The 27,154-nt window shown below is 37.5% G+C and overlaps 1 protein-coding gene across 6 annotated transcripts in view; it reads left to right on the forward strand.

The window, feature by feature from the left end:
- The first annotated feature begins 18,465 nt into the window (after window positions 1-18,465).
- LOC124384606 (eukaryotic translation initiation factor 4 gamma 3-like) overlaps window positions 18,466-27,154 on the forward strand; it is a 246,425-nt gene continuing 237,736 nt past the window's right edge. For 3 of the 6 annotated variants that reach the window (XR_006925423.1, XR_006925422.1, XM_046847597.1), the window contains exons 1-6: window positions 18,466-18,480; window positions 18,772-18,851; window positions 19,942-20,053; window positions 20,221-20,336; window positions 20,437-20,609; window positions 20,874-20,999. Coding sequence is in view for 2 of the 6 variants with exons in the window: in XM_046847597.1 (XP_046703553.1) it covers window positions 18,792-18,851; window positions 19,942-20,053; window positions 20,221-20,336; window positions 20,437-20,609; window positions 20,874-20,999 (587 nt within the window). In the remaining 4 variants the exon portion in view is untranslated. Of the gene's footprint in view, window positions 18,481-18,771; window positions 18,852-19,941; window positions 20,054-20,220; window positions 20,337-20,436; window positions 20,610-20,873; window positions 21,010-21,094; window positions 21,174-21,287; window positions 21,387-21,910; window positions 21,953-27,154 lie in introns of those variants that run through there. The other 3 variants (XR_006925420.1, XR_006925421.1, XM_046847598.1) reach the window with 3 other exon arrangements.

Raw genomic sequence — 27,154 nt, forward strand, 5'->3', positions numbered from 1 at the left:
AAAACCAGAGAAAGAAAAAGAGGAGATCAAGCTGGACATGTCCTACATATAATAAAGTACAAAAATATCAGTGATTATTGTAACTCAATATTTTTTATTACTTCAAAATAAATAAATATCTTAAATATAGTGTGTGTTTTGTTTCTATTATTAAATTATTATTGTACATCATTTAAATTTAACTAAGAATTAAAATCCACATGATAAAATGTTGGGAAAACGGGACAAAAGTAAATGATAATAAAATAAAGGTTTTGTTTAAACCCAATTTTACATGAACAGAAGTTAAAGTAATAAAATAAACAGTTATTGAACAGTATTCACAGCATCAGTTTAAATATTAAATCACAATAACACAGAGATTAAATCAGTTTACAATACATGAGTTCTTCATGGGTTCATCTGATCACACAATACTATAAAGTTTAGTTCCAATGCAGCCTCATAACATCATAGTTCAAGTATAACTTTTGACAACTGCAGTTAGTAGAAAAACATCAGAAAGAACTATTTAATAGATTCATTTTAATAATTCAGTCCATTCAGTTTGGTCAATTCAGTTCAAAATGATTCGGTTTGGTGATTTTGACTCCTTAGATTTAGTTCAAGTGACTCGGTTCAAGAGAGTTCAGTTCAATCACTTCTAAAACAATGGGGTTCAGGAGAGTCGCTTCACCGTTTCAGCTCGACCGAGTCTGAATCCATAGATAGTTCCTGAAATTTCCTTTCAGCAGTCTCTCAAAAAACACAAAATTACATTAATTTTAATCAGCTTCATTTAACTTCTGTTTCATTTAATTATATCACAAACATTTAGCTTAAAAATTAAACATGAACCCCCTGTATGTTAAACAGTAAACAGTTTAAGTTTTAGACAGTTTAATATTATCAAGAAAAATATCTTGCTTTGTAAAAGATCATCACATATAACTAGACAACAAAACACCACTAGAGGGCAGTGTGAGACTGACATCTGACAACCAACTGCAGTTATTATTATTATTATTATTATTATTATTATTATTATTATTATTATTATTATTATTATTATTATCATCATTATTATAGTTTTTGGGGGTTTATGAATGTTCCTTGCTTTGACGAGGATGTGTTGATTGTATAACACTCAAATAACATTGTTTAATCAAACCAATTATTGGAAATGTAATAATTTTATCTCTTTGGGTTTCATAAATATGTAAATCTGCATATAATAATAATAAAATTAATCATTCTAAAATAATAAATGTTTAAATGAAGACCTTTAGGTACTAAAGCACCTCAGTGCAATAAAGTATTACATTCTAAAGTCCAGCAAACACGACATGGGAGTCAATTCCTTGTAGCATTTTCTTGAACTTGGTTTGCAGGAGAAAATCTGGTTTTGTTGAAATAACAGGTTAACAGATGATAACTGGATAAATAACTAATGAATAAACTCAGCCTGGCTTCCACTATTTCCTATAACTTCATGGTGTGACTGATCAACTTTATTCCCTGTAGTTCTCCTTTTCTCCTTCCTTAGTGTCCAACTTCTCTTACAGCTTTAACGGTCATCACATCTCCTTTACTCGCAGGAGGTCCTGGATTCGACCCCAGTGGAGCCATGCCCTTGAGCCTTTTGGAATTCCTATTGTCCATTTCTGTTACAAGCACAATGCAGAAACACCAAAAGTTGTTTATTTAATACCAGGATTAAGTAACAATTTGTGACAAATACATAAACCTCATTCATGTTTGCTAGCTGCATGGTTCCACTGGGGGTCGCAGAAGAACCTTCTGTGTGTAAAGCAGATGTGATGACCACTACCCTATGGATCCACACAATCACCTGCACCTGCATATGTTTCCAGATTGCAACTTTCCAGTTTTGGGAGACTTGTTCCCAATGTACCCTCAGCTTTCTGTTCTCGGTTGACAGGATTTCAAGTTATTTTCAAATACTGTAGTACATGATTTATTCATTAATATGAGGAAGATTAATCCTCATCATTGATCCTCATAGAGTGTCTAAGAGGAGCTACTCTAAATAGCTGTAGAATCAGTTTTCAGCCAACGACCCTGCTTCAGTGAAGAAAGGCCTGAAAGACATGGTGCAGTCATAAAACCTGGAGCCTAACACGCTTAAAACAGTGGAGATGATTGTGGATTTTAGGAGAAACCCCCTGCTCTCCCCCCACTCACCATAATGAACAGCACTATGGCAGCAGTGGAGTCATTCAGGTTCCTGGGCACCACCATCTCTCAGGGCATGTAGTGGGATCTATTGCTAAACATTAACACCTGAGAACAATGGGATATCAGTTGCGCTGGCGCAACTCCGACGACTGAGAGGTTAAAGCCATACCTACCCATCACCTCCTCATCACCACTGTTCTCTTCACCTACATGCCCATTAAATCTGCCCCAATCACCAATCTTTTATTCCTAGGAACACCTTCTACCACTCTATATAACTCACTCCAGAATTTTTCCTTCTCCTCCATCTCACAACCAACTTGTGGAGCATAAGCACTGATGTTTTGAGTTTCATCATATATGAAATATAATCAAGCTGAATTTACATGACTGAATAATTTGTATGAACCTGTTGTAGTCTACAGCACAGTCTGGAACAGGTACATCATATCATATTTATATATATATATATATATATATATATATATATATATATATATATATATATATATATATATATACACATCATATTATGAATGAAGACCTTTAGGTACTAAAGCACCTCAGTGCAATAAAGTATTACATTCTAAAGTCCAGCAAACACGACATGGGAGTCAATTCCTTGTAGCATTTTCTTGAACTTGGTTTGCAGGAGAAAATCTGGTTTTGTTGAAATAACAGGTTAACAGATGATAACTGGATAAATAACTAATGAATAAACTCAGCCTGGCTTCCACTATTTCCTATAACTTCATGGTGTGACTGATCAACTTTATTCCCTGTAGTTCTCCTTTTCTCCTTCCTTAGTGTCCAACTTCTCTTACAGCTTTAACGGTCATCACATCTCCTTTACTCGCAGGAGGTCCTGGATTCGACCCCCAGTGGAGCCATGCCCTTGAGCCTTTTGGAATTCCTATTGTCCATTTCTGTTACAAGCACAATGCAGAAACACCAAAAGTTGTTTATTTAATACCAGGATTAAGTAACAATTTGTGACAAATACATAAACCTCATTCATGTTTGCTAGCTGCATGGTTCCACTGGGGGTCGCAGAAGAACCTTCTGTGTGTAAAGCAGATGTGATGACCACTACCCTATGGATCCACACAATCACCTGCACCTGCATATGTTTCCAGATTGCAACTTTCCAGTTTTGGGAGACTTGTTCCCAATGTACCCTCAACTTTCTGTTCTCGGTTGACAGGATTTCAAGTTATTTTCAAATACTGTAGTACATGATTTATTCATTAATATGAGGAAGATTAATCCTCATCATTGATCCTCATAGAGTGTCTAAGAGGAGCTACTCTAAATAGCTGTAGAATCAGTTTTCAGCCAACGACCCTGCTTCAGTGAAGAAAGGCCTGAAAGACATGGTGCAGTCATAAAACCTGGAGCCTAACACGCTTAAAACAGTGGAGATGATTGTGGATTTTAGGAGAAACCCCCTGCTCTCCCCCCACTCACCATAATGAACAGCACTATGGCAGCAGTGGAGTCATTCAGGTTCCTGGGCACCACCATCTCTCAGGGCATGTAGTGGGATCTATTGCTAAACATTAACACCTGAGAACAATGGGATATCAGTTGCGCTGGCGCAACTCCGACGACTGAGAGGTTAAAGCCATACCTACCCATCACCTCCTCATCACCACTGTTCTCTTCACCTACATGCCCATTAAATCTGCCCCAATCACCAATCTTTTATTCCTAGGAACACCTTCTACCACTCTATATAACTCACTCCAGAATTTTTCCTTCTCCTCCATCTCACAACCAACTTGTGGAGCATAAGCACTGATGTTTTGAGTTTCATCATATATGAAATATAATCAAGCTGAATTTACATGACTGAATAATTTGTATGAACCTGTTGTAGTCTACAGCACAGTCTGGAACAGGTACATCATATCATATTTATATATATATATACACATCATATTATGAATCAAGACATTTCCACTAAAACAACCTGTTGCCCTCTGTAGTACTGGACCCAATTCAGCACATAGATCCAGGAGCACAGCTGTAGGAATCTAAATCAGCTTATTAGCCAGTCATCATCATGGGCCAAGAAATCATCATGGTCCCTGGAGACTCTTTTCTCCTTAATCTTCCACTGGTGTAATCCTCCAGCAGTGCCATCATGCAGCATTACACACGGGGGTCACCACAGCATTTATGATTTATTCCAGCTCATTATGGAAAGATAAAATAAACTGATATTTGGTCCTGTGGCATGAACATTAAAGCAATAATAGCTACAGAAAAGCTCCTGCTTCCCTCTGTAGCAGGTATTTAAATCCCATTTAAAATGCTTTCAGTGATTCTACATTCTGTTTATATGAAGTGTTTCAACAGTTTGCATGTTAATTGGCTGTATGGTGCATTTAAGTGCATTTTAGGTGAATTTATGAATCACATCTGGCTGGAAAAGACAAGTGTCCAAATACTTTTGACCACACAGTGTGTATCAGCTGAAAAGATATACATATAATAATTTTTATTATATGAAATATTTATATTATTTATTTGATTTTATTTGTTTGGACTTTTCTTTCCTCAGCATCGCTTGGATTTTCCTCCTGTAGCTCCGAGAGACGCCGTGTTCCAGGTGGAGGATGAAGACCCTCTGCCGGGATGAAGTGAACTGTACGACCCCTGGAACGGTGAGTTTCCGAGCTTTATGGATTTTATTCTCTTTAAAACACAGAGTTTATCATTTATTATTATTATAATTATTATTATTGTGAAACAAGTCACCCATAAAATCCCCAAACAGGCGGAAAGGTGATCAGGACCATCGGTACCGGAGTGAAGAGGGGAAAAGCGATGTTCCTCATTTTGTGTTTACTCCTGATCATTAGCATAAAGATCACAGACTTGCAGGAAAAAGTAAATAAATTTGACAAAAATTATAGACTGGTTATTTAGCTTGATAATTCTTAAATGCCATAATCTTGTAATCTTCACTTCTGCACATTACTCTTCAATGCCATAGACTTAGATCCATCCTGTACTTCTTAATGATGTCCACACATCTCTGCACTGTTACTGCCTTTATATTTATCCACTGTACATATGTTTACATATTTATCATATTTATCATCATCTATCATTTATTTCCATAAATGTTGCAGTGAGCAGAAATGGACCTTTCAGCTAATGGTGTAGGAGACCAATAAACTTATAGATACCAAGAGTTTACTTATAGTTCACTACAAATCTGATATTTAGACTGAGAAGGAAAACTATTAAAGCTAATAATAGCTAGCTGGCTAGTTAGCTAATTTTGCTAAATAATTGTATTTCGCTTTTCATGTTGTTTCTGTATTTTGATCTACATTTACACAGTAAATGGACACTATAGGAAATAATAAAGATGTAAAACAGGTATAAATGTGGTAGTGAAATGTGTCCTAGTGTATGACTGAGTTGTTCCTCTGTGTGCTTCAGTAACTGCTGTTAAACTGAGAGGAAAGAAAAATGGCTTCAGTTCAGCAGAAATGAACTGATAAACAGTGTTAGGAAAAGACAAAGTGTTCAAATATTTACTCAAATATAAATTGTGATAACTTGTTAAAATGTTTTTAATGGTTTAATAGTGGATTTATTCAGGTTTAAACACACAAGCTGGTGGTGAAGGTAATATTAGTAGAGCCTCATTGTGGATGTGAACATTAATGACTAAACCCTTAATGACTAAATCCTTCATCCTCTTCCTCATGGCTGTGTTTTAGGAGCGTGAGCAAGAACGAGGCTCACAGTGTCCTGAAGTCCCAGTATGAATCTATAACCCACAACAAGGAGGCGCTACAGGTAAGAATTTTCATCTGTGTGTGCGTTTAATCAAATTCTTATTGACATTTTCTCTCTCATACACTAAACATTGTTCTAATGAGTCCTTAAAAGTGTCTTAATGTGTGTGTACATGTCAATAAAACCAACAGCTTTTTCTTGTTAAACTTCCAGGTTTTCTGGATGAAGCTGAGACGACATGATCATTTTACTTATGCTCACTGAATTTCTTGTGCTAATCCATGTGCTCAATTATCAAGTACAGATGTTTAAGTGAATCAGGTTCTGCCCACATTTAATTTAAACAAAGCACTAAAGCTGCAAGAAAATACCTCAACGTCAGTTTCTGTCAAATTCCTTTTCTTTAAGGACATCAAACATCACTGACTTTACTAAAGTGGATTTCAAGAAAGAAAATGAAGTGATTGAATTTTCTCTGTGATGAAGAGACATTAGACATGATTGTCATACAAAATCTTTATTTCCTTATATAAAAGTTGTTTAAAATAAAATTTAATATAAAATGAAGATGGTGAAACAACATGCACACTAAAGTACATGAAATGTTCGTATTTCACCATCTTCCTTTATTCCTGAATCATTTTCCATCTCTTCAAGTTTCTTCAACAGATCCTCGAAGCTGTCAATATCAAACACTGGTACAGAATCCAGGATCTCTGTGCTGTTGTGGGGGTCTTCAGTATGATTCTGGTCTCCAGACTGGTTAAAAAAGCCATATTCCTCATTTAAAATGGAAAAGATGTCATTGTTGAGCAAAGTGATTTCCTCCTCGTCCTCGAGCTGAACCTCACTGCTTGTACAGTCAGACCCATAGCAGGTGCTGTAAACAGAAGTGCACAATTTTAGCTGCATATTAAAGTAAATGAGTGGCGATTATGGTGATTATTTAAGATGCAGAGTAAAACTTCATTTGCATGTCATTCTTCTGAAACTGTTCCAATGCAGTTTACTAACTCACTTGGTCTGGCAGAAAGTCGACTCAGATACAGAAGGGAAAAGAGGAGGATCAAAGCAGATGTCTTTAGGAGACAGCAGTTCTTGGTGGCTAAGGCCGGGGAACTGATCACTAACTTCAGGCACGAGGTCATGGACTGGTACTTCTTCTGGCATGTTCATGACTATGTGGTGGTTTGGTTGATGATCAGGTCTCCTCTGTGAGTCACTACTCTGCAAACTGCCTTTTCTCCTTCCCTTCTTTGGAAGCGGTTTATAAACCCAATCTACATGATAGAAAAGAAGAATTTAAAGAGTAAGAAGCGACATAAAAACAATAAAAGTGTCAGAATTAATGCGTTTGTTTTGTTATTTTGCCATTTGTCTATAAAGAAAGTTCACCTACCAGGAAACAACTGTTCATGTTCCTGTTTAAGCCTCCATGATTCAGTGTAGTAGGGTTTCTTCTGTTCTTCACTCAGTTTGTTCCACGCGATCCCAAGCTGCATGCTGATCTCTGCAGAGCTGCTATTTGGATTGGCCTTGGAAAAGATGGGCCGCTGTTTCCTCGCCCAAACCATGTAGGCATTCATTGGCCTTCTGATGTTGCCTTTTTTATCTCTGCACTTGGCAACGTTAAATTTATCTACAAAATAAAAAACAAAGTTTAAGTTAAACAGAAATCATTATAAACTTCTAGTTAAAACAGTGAACAGAACAGAGTCATGCAAAACTGCACCAGTCTTAAACACACACAATGTTGTAGTACAAATATTTTATAAGTGCTGCATTACTCAGTCAGTACAAAATCATTTTATATTTCCTGCATGACAGATTGATATTTAATGTGGTTTTAGGAACTAAATGATAACCATATTTCATTGTCTCTGTACTTGTTCTCTGTACAATGACAATAAAGTTGAATAAAGTTGACAGCAGGAGAAGCAGCTGTAGCTGTTACCCGTCTTATTATCTGTCATTATTTCTCCTTCTTTCTTCTGAAAGTCGCTCTTTCTGGCTGAAAAATCTTTTTTGGCGTCTTGGAGAGCGGATTGTTCAAAACATTGACGCTTATCACTAAAAACAATTAAAAACATTTCAGCTGTTTGTTTGCGCTTCATTGCTGTGGTCAGTAAATGTTTGTGTTGAACTGCAGCACAACAAAGTTGTCATGACAATAAAAGCGAGTCCAGGGCGCTATCAGAGATACCGACGTCACAAAAGAGGCGGGGCTTCAATGATTCAAATGCAGACGCGGAAGCTGAAAACAGGTGGTGTTAAGACAAGCGAAGTGGTGTGTGATTGTAAACCCTACATGAGTTCCTATAGCGCTCCTGTGTTTAGACACAGTAGGGTATTAAAATATTTAGAATTATATTATTTAATAGAAATCACGTGTTTGCAGTTTGGAATGTGATCTTGATCAGAAATGTGGGGTTTAATTTGGGGTGTAATTAGTTTGTACTGCATGTGGTGACCTGTTGTTGTTATACTTAAAGTGACCATTAGGGGGAGTAGAAGTGCATTGAAAATAGAGAATGAGAGAACACGTGATTAGCGCGTGTCAGATGTGTGTTATGAGCTATTAGAAAAGAAATCATTCATTCATGCTACCTGGCCTCGCTTCCTTCTGTTTCCTGACAACACTGCACTTTTAACAGACTTTATTTCATTTCCCTTAGATTATTCATTATACTTACGTTCTCTTAACACAAACAGATTTTTTACTTAAACACATGGTAGTATTTATAGTCTCTGTTCATCCTTCAATTATAATTTTCTACTTATTAAGACGTTTGTAAGCTAGAAATTATCATAAGAATAAAATAATCTGGTAAATTAATCACAAGGTAAATTAACTGTAATACATATTTTTTATTGAATACAATCGGGTCCAAAAATGTATTTAAAAAAGAAAAAACATTAATAAAAGATGTGATTGATTTTGATCTGCCGCCAGTCTTTTTACAAGCACCTAGTGTTTTCTCAACTGGTCCACGACTACACCATAATATGTATGGGATTTTTATATTGATATTAAAATAAGAAACTAAACTCCTATAAAATCATCTCAGCAGTAATAAAATTAAGATTTGGTGATTTCTGTAAAAAGCTTGGTGTGAATGGACGTCTCTGTTCACCTGTGTACAGCAGCACATGGGGAGGACAACAAATAATGACAAGAAACAAAAAAGTGACAAACTTCATTTGGATTTGACTTTTCCTCCATCACTCTTATAGCTGACATGCCATCATTATACACACACAATGAATGTAACACTGATTTGAGGTGATCCATGAAAAAAACACTTTCTATTAGTCAGTTCTATAAATGTTAGTTTTAAGACTAATGAGGCATAAAAACAATTCAAATGTTTACACGTGAGATTCGTAACACCACTTCCACAAATACAAAGTGCCCTAGTGTAACATTTGATCAGTTATCAGCAAAAACAACTTCCTTCTTTCTGCAAAATCTTGATATTCAAATCCTTGTTTAGTCAATTATTCCCTGGTTCTCCTACAGCTGATGTTCTACTGTATACACAACACATCATCTACAGGAATCTTTGATATTCCCAGACCTGAGGTAAGACACTGAACAGGAAAGAGTGAGATGAGACTTTAAACTGTTGCTCAGAGACGAGTCAATAACATCTTCTCTTCATCTTCTTCCTCTTGATCTCTTCATCTTTTTCCTTCTCCTCCTGATCCCCTGGTGTTGGACAGAAATCCCTCTGTAACCTATAACATAAAGCTGTTCAAACACTATGTGCTCTGTATTTATCTCTATGTGAGGCTCATGACTGGTAGGAGACGAGCTGCTTGGAGGAGACTGAGTCCTCACAGGGGACGAGCTGCTTGGAGGAGACTGAGTCCTCACAGGGGACGAGCTGCTTGGAAGAGACCGAGTCCTCACAGAGGACAAGCTGCTTGGAGGAGACTGAGTCCTCACAGGGGACAAGCTGCTTGGAGAAGACTGAGTCCTCACAGGGGACAAGCTGCTTGGAGGAGACCGAGTCCACACAGGGGACGAGCTGCTTGGAAGACACCGAGTCCTCACAGGGGACAAGCTGCTTGGAGGGGACCGAGTCCTCACAGGGGACGAGCTGCTTGGAGGAGACTGATGCTGTGTCCTGTCTCCGTCTTCCTGTGTCTGAAGAGACAAACACACAGTGAGACGCGTCTCGTAAAAGAAATCTATAATAAATATTACCTTCACCACCAGCTTGTGTGTTTAAACCTGAATAAATCCACTATTAAACCATTAAAAACATTTTTAACAAGTTATCACAATTTATATTTGCGTAAATATTTGAACACTTTTCCTAACACTGTTTATCAGTTCATTTCTGCTGAACTGAAGCCATTTTTCTTTCCTCTCAGTTTAACAGCAGTTACTGAAGCACACAGAGGAACATCTCAGTCATACACTACACAGATTTTTAGTGAACTATAAGTAAACTTATGTACGAATGTAACTTATGTAATCTTATTAACTTAAATATAGTTTTATTCACCTTTTAGTAAAAAAGTAGACGTTTCTAATAAACTAACAAACACAAAAGCAGCGCTAGCAAACCCGGCTAGCATGAGGCTAATGATGATGTCTCCTACACCATTAGCCGAAAGGTCCATTTCTGCTCACTGCAACATTTATGGAAATATTATCACTCTTTATTATCATTCTTTATTTATTTTATGGGTGATTTGTTTTTTCAATAATAATAATTATAATAATAATAAATGATAAACTCTATGTTTTAAAGAGAAACTCACCGTTCCAGGGGTCGTACAGTTCGCTTCATCCCGGCAGAGGGTCTTCATCCTCCATCTGGAACACGGCGTCTCTCGGAGCTACAGGAGAAAAATCCAAGCGATGCTGAGGAAAGAAAAGTCTAAACAAATAATATAAAATATTTCATATAATACAAATCAAAAATAATCTTTCAGAGTTGAATCCCAGTGGAAACGCGACTGATCTGAAGCTGCTGCTTTTTAGCTGATACACACTGTGTGGTTCCAGCCAGATGTGGTTCATAAATTCACATAATTCACATGCACTTAAATGCACCATACAGCCAATTAAGATGCAAACTGTGAAACACTTCATATAAACAGAATGTAGAATCACTGAAAGCATTTTAATTGGGATTTAAATACCCGCTACAGAGGGAAGCAGGAGCTTTTCTGTAGCTATTATTGCTTTTATGTTCACGGCACAGAACCAAATATCAGTTTATTTTATTTTTCCATAATGAGCTGTAATAAATCATAAATGCTGTGGTGCCAATGGAAGATTAAGAAGAGAAAATCTCCAGGGACCATGATGATTTCTTGGTCTGGATGATGACTGGCTAATAATCTGATTTAGATTCCTACAGCTGTGCTCCTGGATCTATGTGCTGAATTGGGTCCAGTACTACAGAGGGAAACACACCAGAACCATGCCATCCCCGTCCAAATACAGGTCCTCACCACTCTGGGGTTAATGACAACAGTTTGTTTCTAGTGGGAAATGGCAGACAGGGAAATACTTTATATAAATATTATATTTAATCAACTTTTTTCACAAAGATCTTCTTTAGATATAATATAATTCTATTAAATCTCATGCTATAGGTCTGGTATCTGCCCCTGAGTGTCATAATGCCTGTCATTTTGGATGTTATTATTAAGGTGGGTAGTTGATACATCTGGTTTTCCTTCACTGTGGCACACTGACCTGCTTCAGCACATGATTCCTTTATCCTGACACATAGCAGTGTAGGGAACAGACTACAGACAGCTGCAGGACGTGATGACTGGCTTCTTGGTGACTTTAAAAACATGTAGAAATTGTAAACATTGTCCTAATGTAGTCTATAATATGACATGTGACAGAGGCTTCACCCCTCAGATGCTCCTCACCTCCTTAAATGCAGATGTGGAGCTCTGGATGTCTCAGATGGAAGACTTCTATACCACCTGGAAAATGTGTACAAGATTATCAGGGTGTGTGGTGTTTTGCACAATGTGGCACTGAGGACCAGTTTCCCCAGCATTATGACCCCGAGCCACAGCCCCCTGCCCCACAAGATGGATATCTACAAGGTGGAAGAATCCATGAGGAGGTCATACAGCGTTTGAAAGGAAGACAAAAATCATGGTTTAACTTCATCTTTTAATAATTATAAAATTTTACTTTTGTCACATTTTTTCAAACGTTTATCATGTGGATTTAAATTATTTAGCTTAAAAGCATCCTCCAGTTGAGACACACTGATTTAGAATCAGGATTTAAATGATGTTGAACACTTCAATAAACAAGTGATTTATTATTTTAGATTTTTATTGATTTTATTAATTATTATTGGACATGGAGAGGTTTAGCTTTCAGTTCCTGTCCTTGATGTCCAGACTCACTTGCCTTTTTTCTCTTTTTCCTTTTTTTTAATGAAATGGGTGATAGTTGTCTGATCCAGTGCGGCAGGGGAACAGATATAGAACTGTGAGACTGCAGTGAAGACCACACCCCATTGTGAAACCTGTAACCACCACCGTGAAGATTCGATGAGAATACCTTAGAGTCTGTTCTGACTGTGTGAAATGTGTGCCAAAGGATAGGACGACAATTCCAATCACGATGTTTCGCTGGTTCAGTTGTCCATAGAACATAGCCACAGAAGGTGATGGTGTAGTACGTTACAAAGGTGCTTTGCAGGACGAATTCCGTGAAGAGAAATCTGTGAGTTCTCGGAGCAACCAGCGAGCGGGCAGGAACTCCATACGATTAGGCAAGGGTAATAGCCCTACGCACATGATAGATACGGGTGATCAGCTGAAGTCCTCCAGGAAGATCATAGACAGAGTTCTGGATGGAATCTAGCCACATTCCATCTGGGGAGAACGTCAGCGTGGTGCAGAATGTCGATCACCGGTCTGAACGGGTCCGCATCAGTTTTCCAAACGAATTCGTCCTTTACTGGAGGAAACCTGAACCATTTGCGGGGTAAATGATGGCACCGTTTACCTAAAGGACAGGTGGGCTGCTCCAGGCACCACAGGCAGTGCTTTTGAAGAACAAGAAAAAAACAAGCATCGCAGGGAGCTCTAGAGGTTACAAAGTTGATGTGATACCCCTCAGCACATGCTTCGATGTGCGCACACGTGCCTTGATGCAGACGCATACCTTGCAGAAGCCACCATTGTTCACCAGCTGCCATGTTCCTGCACACAGCATAAAATACACACAACAACAACATGATTTATATACGATATAATCAAAGAATCAGAATTAAAGCATAGAAAGGGTCTAGTGCTTTTAGTTATAAGGAGACGTCTGTTACAGTCATTTTTTCTTATTGACTAGGGCCATAATCCCTCCATCCAAATCCACATAGATGTTTTGATCCATATCTGTGGAGATGTTTTCTGTAGAAGACTCTTCACCTGTAATTTTATACACTGGGAGCTGTACGTATTGTCTAAACAATGACAAGGAATTCCACAACAGATAAAACATGCCACGGCTGCAAGGATTATTAAAATTGTAGTCCCAGTCTGACCCTATTCTACTCTATTTATTAGTATATTATGTTAATTATACTTGGAGTAAACAGGTTACATGAGTTTGATTAAAATATGGGATAAATAGGTTAAATTAAGCTACTTTATTGTATTTAATAGATTCTATACTAATTATTAGGTACATTTGTTGGATTAATATAAAAAGTTAAACTATAAAAGCTAATCTTAGCTAGCCGGCTAGTTACCCATGCAAATGTCGCTAAATAATGACTTTGTACTTTTCGAGTCTTCTACTAAATAATCTACAATATTTTGCCATAATTATTTAGACGAGTTACCAGGTACCTGTATAAAGAAATGTTCAATAGAAGAGAATTTGTAATGTTTTTTTAGTTGCTGCTAATCGCTGCTGCTTCTTGCTGCTGTTTGTTTGTTTGGTGGTTGTCAATTTTAGTGTCTCTTTACTTACAATTGCTAAATTCACAAATGAGAAACAAAAGCACGCTTTGAATTATATAGACGTGTCACTCTGTGACATCACACCTAGATGCCCCGCCCTCTGCCTGTGACATCGTCACGTCACTCACTTTATTTCTCTCTCTATTTCTCTCTATCTCTCTCTCTCTCACACACACACACACACACACACATACACACACACACACACACACACACTCTGCGCATGTACAGATTACAGAGGGAAGATTACACACAATCCGGAAGTTGACCCGAGTGACTATATGAATGTTGTAGAATCATAAATGACCAGATGAAGCTGACTGAGGTGAACCCCTGAAACTAACCCAGGAACAGAGTAGGAACATTCTGATCACCTGCTGGTTTCTTTTTGAGAGACTGCTGAAAGGAAATTTCTTGAACTATCTATGGATTCAGTCTCGGTCGACCTCATTGTTTTGAATAGAAGTGACTGAACTGAACTCTTGAACCGAGTCACTTGAACTGAGTCTAAGGAGTCGAAATCATCAAACCGAATCTTTTCTAACTGAATTGACCAAACTGAATGGACTGAATTATTAAAATGAATCTATTAAATAGTTATTTCTGATGTTTTTCTACTAACTGCAGTTGTCAAAAGTTATACTTGAACTATGATGTTATGAGGCTACATTGGAACTAAACTTTATAGTATTGTGTGCATCAGATGAACCCATGAAGAACTCATGTATTGTAAACTGATTTAATCTCTGTGTTATTGTGATTTAATATTTAAACTGATGCTGTGAATACTGTTCAATAACTGTTTATTTTATTACTTTAACTTCTGTTCATGTAAAATTGGGTTTAAACAGAACCTTTTATTTTAATATCATTTACTTTTGTCCCGTTTTCCCAACATTTTATCATGTGGATTTTAATTCTTAGTTACATTTAAATGATGTACAATAATAATTTAATAATAAAAACAAAACACACACTATATTTAAGATATTTATTTATTTTGAAGGAATAAAAATATATTGAGTTACAATAATCACTGATATTTTTGTACTTTATTATATGTAGGACATGTCCAGCTTGATCTCCTCTTTTTCTTTCTCTGGTTTTCTTTCTCTAGTGCTGAAGTCATATTGCTGAACAGCTGTACAGCTTCCTCCAGTCACTCTCGGTTTCCATCCTCATTTCTCTTCCCTCACCTAAGAATCTTTGTTTCCTCAGAGATTTTCTGCGACTCTTTGGGCTTGTAGAGGTTCAGCTTTCTGTTTCTGCTGTTTCTCATAGTCAGAACCCAAAGTGCCCTCAGCTGAGCTTCATGTTTCTCCAATTGCTCTTGGTTTCTCAGAATGATCTTTTTGATGATATATTTTTATGGAGAGCAAAATATTTTAAGTTATTTAAAGTTAAATTTTTATTTATTCTGGAATAATTTTCATGTCTGTTTTTATTAATATTTATGTTCAAAAAGCATTGTTTTAGTGTGTTCAATAAATGTTTATCCTGTTCGGCCCGCAACCTAAAGTGGGCTTTAAGTTTTGGCCCCCTGTGCAATTGAGTTTGACACCCTCATATAGATAAATATCATTAATTATTAATAATAACATAATTAAAGGTAATTGAGCAAATCTTTTATCTCAGAAGTGTGTATCAAACTGGTAGCCCTTCACATTAGTCGGTACCCAAGAAGTAGCTCTCGGTGTCAAAAAGGTTTGTGACCCCTAATTTATAATCTTGTTACTTTTGTCCCCACATGAACATATACATTTTTATATTTAGTCATTGTGATTTCACCCTTTTACATCGTATCTCTGTTGGTTTCTTTTATTCAGCTCCATCTCACAGACGTTCTGGGACAGCTCTTAGGAGCGTTCTCCGCCGACAGTATCATCAATTTCAGCTCTTCTTCCTCACCACTGAGATTGCTCCATTTATTAAACATCTCTCTACTCCAGCTGTTCCAGAGAACCCCTGTCTGCCTCCTCACATCGTGAAGAATACTTTTACACGTGATATGAGCACACAGACAGAGGAGTTTCCAGGTAGTCTAGCGTTCGGTAAGGCAGCTGAAGCGCTGCATTATGGGATCTGTAGTTTGTGTTATCAGCGCTTCATTTTGCCGAGACATTAATATCAATAATAATAGCTCTTTATAAAATCATCTCGCGGGCCGGATTTGACACTGAGTTTGACACCCCTGATCTATGTGAAGACACTGATCATGTTAATGATTTCTCACAATAATTATCAACAATGATTTAACAAGGTAGGATACAGCTATTTTTAGAAAAGGCACGCGGCGACTCATGTGGTCCTTGCGGGCGAACTGGTGCACCATGTTGGTGACCCCTGATGTAGAATATAACACCGGGTTAGCTTCTAGCTTCTAGCTCCTCAGGCATGGAGTTTCTGGAGGTGTTGCTATCGCAGTAGATACGACCTTCAAACCAGAAAGACACAGACCTGAATAAACGGAGACACGCCCACAGTGCGTCTTCTTCGTGTTTACAGTGGTTCATCCTTCAATCCTACAATGCGTCGCTGCTGTAAACAGGTCAGACTGTAGTCTACAGAGAAACAGTCTATAAGACATGAACTCCTGCAGTCTCTCTGTAGGGGTTATGTAGCTTTATGTGAACAGTGAGGAGACTTTCATTAAGCTCATGCCTTCGCCTACAGACTTCTTAAAGAAGGTGAGATTATATTGACATTTCATTATAAATCTACTAAAAATGATTCAGACAATGATACAAAGAAATGTGTCTTGTTCTTTCCAAAATGTGTGTTGTTCTTGGTTTTGTATTTATTTCTATACAGTGTATTTTAAGTCTGTGGTATTGTTTTGTTAAATTTGCAGACTTTCCTGAAGCCCCTAAATTAATAATGGTCATAGTGACATTGGTAACATTGCATTAATGTAATAATATCTGATAGCCATTAGAGGGCACTCTCGTGCTGCATGTGGGTGTGTTTGCAGTGTGCAGAGTAAACGAGTAAAAAACGCTGTGCAGTCATGTCTCCGGTTCTTTCTGCGCATGCTCTGAACTTAATGGTATAATATGTGTTTTATAGCATAATGATGCAAACATAACAGTATTTACATTCATCACATTACTGTGCTGGAAAACAATATAAATTAAATAAAAAGAAGAAAAAATGTAGAAGAAGAAAAGCGGGACAAAGACAGAGGTAATGCGATGTAATGAATAGTGATGATCATATAAATAAACTAAGTTTAGTAAAAGTTTGTAAACAAACTTTATATTGTTCCAGTTTTTAAAGTCTATTCTAAAAGTTATAAATAGTGTAATAATGTCTGGGTTTCCAGAGATCCGTGATTTAGTAACATTTAAATTTTTTTTGTCACATGATACGTTTTAACAACATTTGACTCTATAGTTGTGTAGAATTTGGGGATTTGTGGTATTTGTAATTCGAAGTGGTTAATTTGATAATGTTTGTTTATAACTTGGCTTATTAAAAAAAAGCAACATTTGATGTAAAATTCACTTTAAAAGTGTAGTACAGTGTAATTCATCGTGATACCGCTAGAGGGAGCTAAAGTTTAGTAGAACATTACTGCCACCTACTGGACATCGAACACTTTTTAAAATGAAGTGGAAGATTAAACAGTACTGTATGATAAAGAAGTGTTTAAATAAAGACATTTATGTGCAGGAAGACCAGATGTAATTATTCTTACTGTTTGTGTTTCATTTATAATGTGACCCAGACAGCACCTATATTTTATATTCGATCAGATATCAATGTTTGTTTGTTTTAAAGGAAAAATAATAAATGCTTTTATTTCACCACACACTCATTAACAAGACAATGTAGTTATGAACAAATTTTCTTTACAAAACACAGGAAGCTGAAAGCAGCTGAGATGTAAATATCAGAGAGAACATTAAATATGATGACAAATGTAGTGACAGACATTTTCATGTTGTTCCAATCAACAGTATTGGGTGACCTACGTTCCTGTGGTGGTGAACATGACTGCGAGTTCTCCAGAAGAACAAATGCTGGTAATGTACAGTTCAAACACACACTGTTTTTTACACAGAATAAACTAAAGCCCATCACTTCCTCATCACCTAAACACACTGTTTATTTAGATTTTACTTACGGCAGCCAAACGTGCTCATTTTGTAAACTCCTTGATCACTTACTCTGTCTTTAAGGGAACTAAACAAAGAGGAATGAATGAAAAGTGGTATCCAATCTGTGATATTATTGGGGACCTGATTATGGTTCAGAACGATCTATAAAACATAACTGACTACTAAAATCAGATTGTCAAAATGTCCATATAGAGGAGTATGAGTGCATACCTGGATGCAGATATTATTTAAATACAGTCGTGCTGATGTTGTGTGTTGCGCAGGAGCTTTTCCGGATGGTGCGCGGTTTCCTTAACAAACTGACGGCAGAGATGTTCAATCAGCTTATGAAGCAGGTGAAAGAGCTCCACATCGACACAGAGGAGCAACTGAAGGGTGTCGTCAACCTGATTTTTGAGAAAGCCATTGTTGAGCCCAACTTCTCCGTGGGGTACGGGATCTACGTAAATCTCTGGCTGCGGTAAGTAAAACATCACATCTCCTTCTTTATGTTTTAGTGCATTTAAGCCTCTTTGTGATTCTAACTGTGGAATCACATTGAAAATATCCACATGGATGCCAAAATTGAGGAGCAGGAGGAGTAAAGAAAAGTTCAAGAAAAGCTACGATCCATGGGCATGAATAGGCCAGGTTATAGAGGGCATATGTGTTCTAGACTAATCCTTTTTACAGCTTAGTCCCCTTTCTTTTCACAGCACTTAACCAATGCACTGCAACTTTTTGTTGTTATTTCTTGTTTTATTTTTTACAGTATTTTCAAGTCATTAGACCATGAACACTGTGAGCATGAACATTACAATAGACCCCAACAAGATCCCTAAAATCAACAAGGTACTGACTTTACATGTGCAGAAACATGCTTTTCAAATGCAAGCTTGAACTACTTCAGTCAGCATTTAAAGCTTGAGATGTAGATGAACTCAAACCTGCTGGTAAAACGATTTACGTAGTTAAAAAGTGTTTACCTTTAAGAGTTGCCTGAACTAAGCGTTAGAAATCCCCCAAATGTTTGTGTATTTAGAGCTATAGGAGCGCTGCTTCATTCCTTTTTTATTCAACAAGAAGGCAGTAAATAGCAATGAGTGATGTAGCTGTGAGATTCTCATGATCTGATAGGAAACATTTAAGTAAACGGATGTTCTGATTTGCATATTCATTAGTTTTTGTTTACTAGACTTTTCCTTAAAGCTTTCGAGTTTCACTCACACGATTAGGACTGCGGCTATCGATAATTTTAGTGATCGAGAATTCTACCAAATATTATAAATACCTTTTCTTTATTAAAGAGAAATATGAATTATACAAGAGAAAGTAAGACAGGTCAAGTCATTTGTTCCGTTTTTAGAATAATTTACATTTTAATTGCTGAAATTGCAGACAAGAATGTCTGTGAAAACTAAACCCATTGAGTGCATTTAATTGCGATATGACATCAAAATGCAAATAAATGAATATATAAATAAAAATATAAAACGTACTTTTCTAATTACTTTTAAAAACGGTAAACGCACCGTACTGTGTTTTCTTTGTTTTAGTTCAAAATGATAAAAAAAACTTTTGAAACTTTTTTCCGATTTCTTTAGCCTGGATCTTCTCCTCAGCCCTCGCTGTTTTCTCCTCCCGTTCTTCCATTTTTCATTCTGCAGCGTCTTCTGTGTTACCTGTTCAGAGTTTAGCGGGTGGTGCATCAGTAAGAATGGTCCGTGCGGAAACGCGGTGCTCTGTGTGTAGATAAATGGACTAAGCCAAATTATTTGCCTCGATGCTTTTTTGTATTTGAATTACTCGAGTTACACAATTCACACAGTTTAAGTAATGTTGTGGAATTCTACTTCAAAACTGGCATTCTGTTAAAGTACACTTTTTTCTACCAGGATTATAAGAAGCGTTCTTATTTGAACTGAATTGTGTTTGCGTGTAGTTACCAGCAGATGATAAGATTTATTTGGGACCGAATTTTGGGGGACGACGGCTGAACTGGAAGAACGGCTGCGATGGAGAAACTAGCGCTAGAGCCACATCCGGAGCATCAGGTGAGTCTGTAGTGAATGTAGTCTGTGTTCTTTTTCAGCTCTCTCCTGTGTTCATGTTGTGAAAAAATTCAAAGCAGGTTGTGATTGTAGGTGTTGTTCTTGAAACTTAATTCAGTTTAATGCATGAGCATTTTTAGTCATGACACATCATGTCTCTTGTGTTTCAGTAAAACTCGACGCAGTGCCAGACTCGACTACAAACAAGCCTGCGCTATCAGAGGAGGAAATGGAGAAACGCTCTAAATCCATTATTGAGGAGTTTCTACACATAAATGATTACAAAGTAATGATCTCATGGAGTGTCTTATGATCACATTTAGTTGAATACACATCGGTTATTATCTTGTTACTGCGTCACATAATCGTGGTGGGTTCGTGTGCAGGAGGCCTTGCATTGCGTGGAGGAACTGGACCAGGGCGAGATGCTGTACGTTTTTGTTCGGGTGGGTGTGGAGACCACGCTGGAGCAAAACCAGATCACACGTGACCACGTGGGTCATCTGTTCCATCAGCTGCTGCAGGCTGGGATCCTCTCCACATCTCAGTTTTTTAAAGGGTGAGTGACATTCCTGCACCACACAGCTTCGTCTCCCACTGGCGCCAGAGACACTACTGTCTGCGTCATGAGATGTCCACAGCTTGATGACATATTTACACCCAATGGGGTTATTGTAACATTATTATGAAAACGCTTGCGTTTACATTTGGTCATTTTTTAGAGAATTTTATAAGAGAATCAGAATCCTTTAATAAGACTTTTGTCTGTGGTTTTTTTTGCTCTCTTTTCCCCCCATTTTCTTATCTATCCTTGTTTACACAGGTTCTCAGAAACCCTCGAGATAGCAGATGATATGGCGATTGACATTCCTTATGTATGGCAGTACATAGCGGAGCTCGTTAATCCTGTGCTTCGGGAAGGAGGAATCTCTTTGAGAGAATTATTAATGTATTTACAGTTACATTTGAGACTATACATATACATTTTTTGCTGGAAAGGAAGTTGGTGTTTGTTTTTAATTGTTGATTTCTTGTGAATTCCAGTGAATTTAGCAAACTACTTCCTGTGGCAAGAGCCGGCATATTATTTGCAGAAATATTGCAGCTTCTCTGCAAACAAATGGTGAGCTGTGAGATCTTCTATAGAACATGACTGAAAAAAGGAAAGTGTTTTGTCATACTAGTTGAAAAAGGTTCTTTTTTGTTCAAGTCATTGCTGTGTTTTTCTTCACTTTAGAGCCAAAAGGAAGTGGAGGCCTTATGAAGGGACTCTAAACTGAGCTGGGCTGATTTTCTTCCTGAAACCGTGGATGGGAACAACTTCATTACTGAGCAGGTGAGCTGTTGGCTGCACACTAGATTTAGACTCCACTGGAAGATCTGGACCAAACAGGATCCAGTGGGCAGTAGATTTTCCACTACTTGAGTAATAATAATAGAAGAGCTGAGTAAAAGTGACAGCATAGTTATTTTATGAAATCATTTCGCTTGAAAATTGATTTGAAATATTATTGTTTATGTCTGATCTAATCGCTTAGCTCGGCATATTTTTGGCTGGTTGTTACAGAGGGCTTTTAAAAATGTGCAATAATCAATATTGGTTAAAACTCATACTGTGATCAGTTTCAATTGTTAGTATAAGAACATTGTCAGTGAACTCAAATGGCAGCTCGTCTGATCAGAAAAGAGAAAAGTGTTTGTGTTTGTGGTGTAAAAAGCAGTGTGTTGGTTGGTAGACTTGATGCAGTTTTATTTCTAAACCAGCACAAATGCTGCCTTTAAGAAGAACATCTTCAGAGGGTTTTTTTCTCGTCCTGGTATCATAAGTGTAGATAAACATGGGTTGTGTTTAATGGACAGCCCTGATGAAGTCTGATGACCTGAAGAGGGTGGAGCTGAGACTTCAGACAGCAGACGGACTTCTGAGGAGGAACATCAGCACCACACGAGAGGTTAGAGGTCACCCAACCTGTAATTAATCCTGGAGGAATTAAGTGTGATTAGAGAGATAGCGATTTAAATGTGTGTGTGTGTGTGTGTGTGTGTGTGTGTGTGTGTGTGTGTGTGTGTGTGTGTGTGTGTGTGTGTGTGTGTACTGAAAAATGTATTTAATTTGTTTGTTGTGTGAATTGCCAATTTATTATTATTTATTTTCATATTGTATTTATGTATGTGTGTCTGCCTTTGAGCACAGGTGAGAACTCGTTCGATGCCCAGCTGCGAGAGCGAAAAGCGGCGCTGGGAACATCCCGGGCGGACGCTCACTCATCACATGTAAATTCCCGGGTTGAACCTAGCGCTCCCAGCACCTCAACTCCGCGTGTTTCTCTGCCCAGGTCTAGCGCACCTACAACGCGGCCCGCCCAGGTATCGTTCACAAGGCATCTGAAAAATGTCAAAAACCTGTGCTTGACTCTTTCAGAGAGACATCAAATGTTCCAGGTCTTCCTTTCTGCTGGGTCAGTCAGTCCTCCAGCATTGCAAATAAAAGATGGCTCAGCATTTTACTTGCAGCTTTACAGTGAGCAAGTTACAGTGAGAAGGTTAAGATTCCAGTAGATGTTCAGTACAATGGCCTTGCTTACAGGAAGGGCCAGTTTTTTGTCATGAAGTATGATGAGTCAGTGGAGTTTGGTGAACTTCTGCTGATTTTTGTTAAGGATGATTCAGCTCTTCATTTTCTCATGAGAGTTTATGATGCTGAATTTATTTCTTACTACCACATGTACTCAGTAAAAAAAGACAGAGTGCAGACTCATCAGTGAACTGATTGACTTGTGGCCATTGTCATCTTATGTGAAAATGGTTACCAGATTATTCCACTGAAGCACAGCATCTTGTCAGACTGAATGCCTTCATTTCATTGGACCAGAGACCAAACTCTTTGTGTGTGTGTCTTCACAGATATGGCTGAATCACAGCTGCTAAAGAACATAGGGGATGTGATAGCAGGAGTGCTTCCGGACCTTCCTGATCAACTTGTTAAGTCAGTTGATGATATTTTGAAAACACTTGGTGCGGCAACCACAGATGATTTAAAGAACATCACAGAAAACGATTTGCTGCCAGTGTTAAAGCCCAGTCAAATGATGATGTGATCATCACAGTGTGTAATTTAGCAAAACAGAAAAAGCATTACTCAATGTTTAATACTTTCATATCTTCTTTTTAGTCTCCGGGACTTCAACACCAAAATCTGTACATTCATCTCCAGTGGTTGTCTTTCCCTCTGCACCCTCAATTTCTTCTTCACCAGCATCATCCACCTCTACATCATCTTCAGGAATCTGTACACCATTAATACCAAACTGCTTAGAGCGATTTGAAATCCCATGGCAGAGGCTCCCTGAGGAGTTAATACAGAACTTGGAAAGACAGAAAAAACCAAGTGCAAGACAACAAAGAGAAATGGTGAGGATCGTGGTCTCTGAAATGAAGATTTGCAAGAATCCAACCAAACACAACATAACAGAGAGAGCAAAAAGGATGGTGGCCAGGTATCCAAAGTCTCTGCAAGATGTGATCGATGACGACGTTATTGGACCAGGATATCATTGTTATGGACAATGTGATAATGGTGTGTTACAGACTCTACAGATGTTTTTGTTGTTGAAACAATTGTTACACTTCTGAATGTCAGTGAAAAGTTTTTAACAATTTGGAGTTTCACTAAACAAGATTTGTTAAAGTTCCTGTTCATTTTTTTTGCTTGTTAGTTCCAGGAGTTTATTAGATGATAATTTTCCTACAGTAATTGTGCATTCTAATGATGTAAAAAGCGACTGCATGTACATCACTAGCTAGCATTTTATAAATCAAACACTTCTGTAAAGTTTTCCTTTTTTTTTCAGTTACATGATGCAGTTTGAAGATGTAGAGTTTCAGCTTTACTGCACAGTTCTGTGTGTAAAATAAGTCAAAGTCATTTTTTTTCCAGGAATTTCTTGAATTCAGATTTTATTGAAATAAAAAAATAGTTTATTTTCCTATAACTGCATTTGCATATTTTAAAATAAGGAACATTTAACTTGTTTGAACATTTTTGTAGTTCAAACAGCAGCAATAACACTTTAAGTTCTGAAAGTTCTGGTAAAGGTGTTTGTAAATTGTCTGCCACAGTCGATGTAAAATATAATGTGTGCTCAACTTCTAACACTGGTTTTGCACAATTTGAAGAGAACTCATTGAGACAGTCGTTGGTGATTTGAGTGAAATGTTTAATATTTGATGTTCACAACTTCATAGATGATAAATAAAATACTTTATATGAAATATAAGGTGGACATTTGTCTTGCATTTATACATTTTAATAAATTAATGCATTGTGTATTAAGCTTACAGAATAGACGGATTAAAAGAACTCCTTCTGAAAAAGGAAACTACTAGGCAGACTTAATACTTTACTTGGACTCAAAAATTATTTGTATGCATGAAATGAGGCAGTAGTTGATCATTCAATGTGAAATAACCAGCAAAAGATGAACATATTTCATATATTCCATCAGGTAAACACTTTGATAGCTCATAAAAGTTTTCCATGTCATCTCTAAATTATTATTTATCATAATTATTAAAAAGGGGAAAAGCAAAGCATTTTTTATAAATTCTGGGAATTTTTACAAAATAAAATTTTGTCTGTTTTCTGACTTCTTGTTGTGTTTTCGGATTTGTTAATGTGTTTTGCACTTCTCGGCCACCGTATAGAACAGTTTAAACCTCCCCCAATGTTCCTGGCCTTAATACATTTTCACTTTGTCTCCTGAAAACACAATATATCTACCTTTCTCCTCTCCATCATATCAGCTATCTCTTTCCCTTTACCATTTATAAAAACCTATACAAACCTGCACTCTCCTACACTTCTCTTTTTCTTGCTGTCTTTGTAGACGTCTTCCTCCTCTCCTTCTCCAATAGTTGTGTCGGTCACTGGTAACCCGAACCTCGACCGATCCGGTATGAATTGGAATGAATTGGTTATATATATTTTAAAGGACTAAAAAAATTCTATTTATGCACATTGGACATCAGCTTTTTGCAGCAACAGGTTCCATAATTTAACGGTAATCACATCTGCTTTACTTGCAGGAGGTCCTGGGTTTGACCCCCAGTGGAGCCATGCCCTTGAGCCTTTTCTCTGAATTTTGGAATGTCTATTGTCCATTGCTGTTACAAGCACAATGCAGATGTGCTTTGTGTTGTAAACATTATAAATGTTTTTTTATTACCAGGATTGAGTAACAATTTGTGACAAATACATAAACCTCATTCATGTTTGCTAGCTGCATGGTTCCACTGAGGGTCGCAGAAGAACCTTCTGCATGTAAAACAGATGTGATTACCACTACCCTATGGATCCACACAATCACCTGCACCTGCATAAATGAGCAGAAATAACGATCATGTTTTCCAGATTGCAACTATACAGTTTTGAGAAACTTGTTCCCAATGTACCCTCAGCTTTCTATTCTCAGTTGAGAGGATTACAAGTTATTTTCAAATTCTGTAGTACATGATTAATTCATTAATATGAGGAAGATTAATCCTCATCACTGATCTTCATAGAGTGTCTAAGAGGAGCTCCTCTAAAAAGCTGTAAAATCAGGTTTCAGCCAACGACCCTGCTTCAGTGAAGAAAGACCTGAGAGACATGGTGCAGTCATAAAAACCTGGAGCTTAACATGCTTAAAACAGTGGAGATGATTGTGGATTTTAGGTGAACCCCCCTGCTCTCCCTGTAATTCAGTCACATTGGAGGGTTTTTGAGCATGAACCTTCTTTTGAAGGTCATATCACAGCATCTCAATAGGATTCAGGTCAGGACTTTGACTAGGCTACTCCAAAGTCTTCATTTTGTTTTTCTTCAGCCATTCAGAGGTGGACTTGCTGGTGTGTTTTGGATCATTGTGCTGCTGCAGAACCCAAGTTCACTTCAGCTTGAAGTCACAAACAGATTCTCCTTCGGGATTTTTTGGTAAACAGCTAAATTCATGGTTCCATTTATCACAGCAAGTCTTCCAGGTCCTGAAGCAGCAAAACAAATCACACTACCACCACCATATTTCACTGTTGGTATGATGTTCTTTTTCTCAAACGAGGTTTTACTTTTACACCAGACATAATTGGACATTTCTTAAAAGTTAAACTTTTGTCTCGTCAGTCCACAGACTATTTTTCCAAAAGTCTTGGGGATCAAGATGTTTTCTGGCAAAACTGAGACGAGCCTTTATGTTCTTTTTCTCTGCCGTGTAGACCATTTTTGCCAGGTCTCTTTCTCATGGTGGAGTCATGAACACTGACCTTAACTGAGGCAAGTGAGGCTGCAGTTCTTTGGATGTTGTTGTGGGGTCTTTTGTGACCTCTTGGATGAGTGGTCTCTGTGCTCTTGGGGTAATTTTGGTCAGCTGGCCACTCCTGGGAAGGTTCTCCACTGTTCCATGTTTTTGCCATGTGTGAATAATTTCTCTCACTGTGGTTCACTGGAGTCCCAAAGCTTTAGAAATAGCTTTATAACCTTTTCCAGACTGATAGATCTCCATTACTTTCTTTCTCATTTGTTTGCTTTTGAGGATCTTTTGGTCGACTTCACTTTGTCAGGCAGGTCCTATTTAAGAGATTTCTTGATTGTGAACAGGTGTGGCAGTAATCAGGTCTGTGTGTGGTGAGAGAAATTAAACTCAGGTGTGATAAACCACAGTTTTAACAGGGGGGCAAAGACTTTTCACACAGGGCCATGTAGTTTTGGATTTTGTTTCCCCTCATTAATAAAAACCTTAATTTAAAATCTGCAGGTCGTGTTCACTTGTGTTATCTTTTACTAATATTGTAATTAGTTTGAAGATCTGAAACATTAAAGTGTGACAAACATGCAAATAAATATACACAGTGGTGTGAAAAAGTGTTTGCCCCCTTCCTGATTTCATACTACTACAAAAGTATCTACTTGATATACAATGCTATTTTTTTCTTTCTTTGTCTTCCAACAGTCATTTAGTTGAATCTTCTGAGGAGAAGTGGGTTCCACACATCAGCCATCAACCAGAAAAGAGGTTCAAGCAGTCTCCAAACTCAGCACCTGTTTCAGCTCTACCAGTAAGAGTGAGAGAC

The sequence above is a fragment of the Silurus meridionalis genome, chromosome 4 (genome assembly GCF_014805685.1).
Source record: "Silurus meridionalis isolate SWU-2019-XX chromosome 4, ASM1480568v1, whole genome shotgun sequence".
In the NCBI taxonomy this organism is placed as follows: Eukaryota; Metazoa; Chordata; class Actinopteri; order Siluriformes; family Siluridae; genus Silurus; species Silurus meridionalis.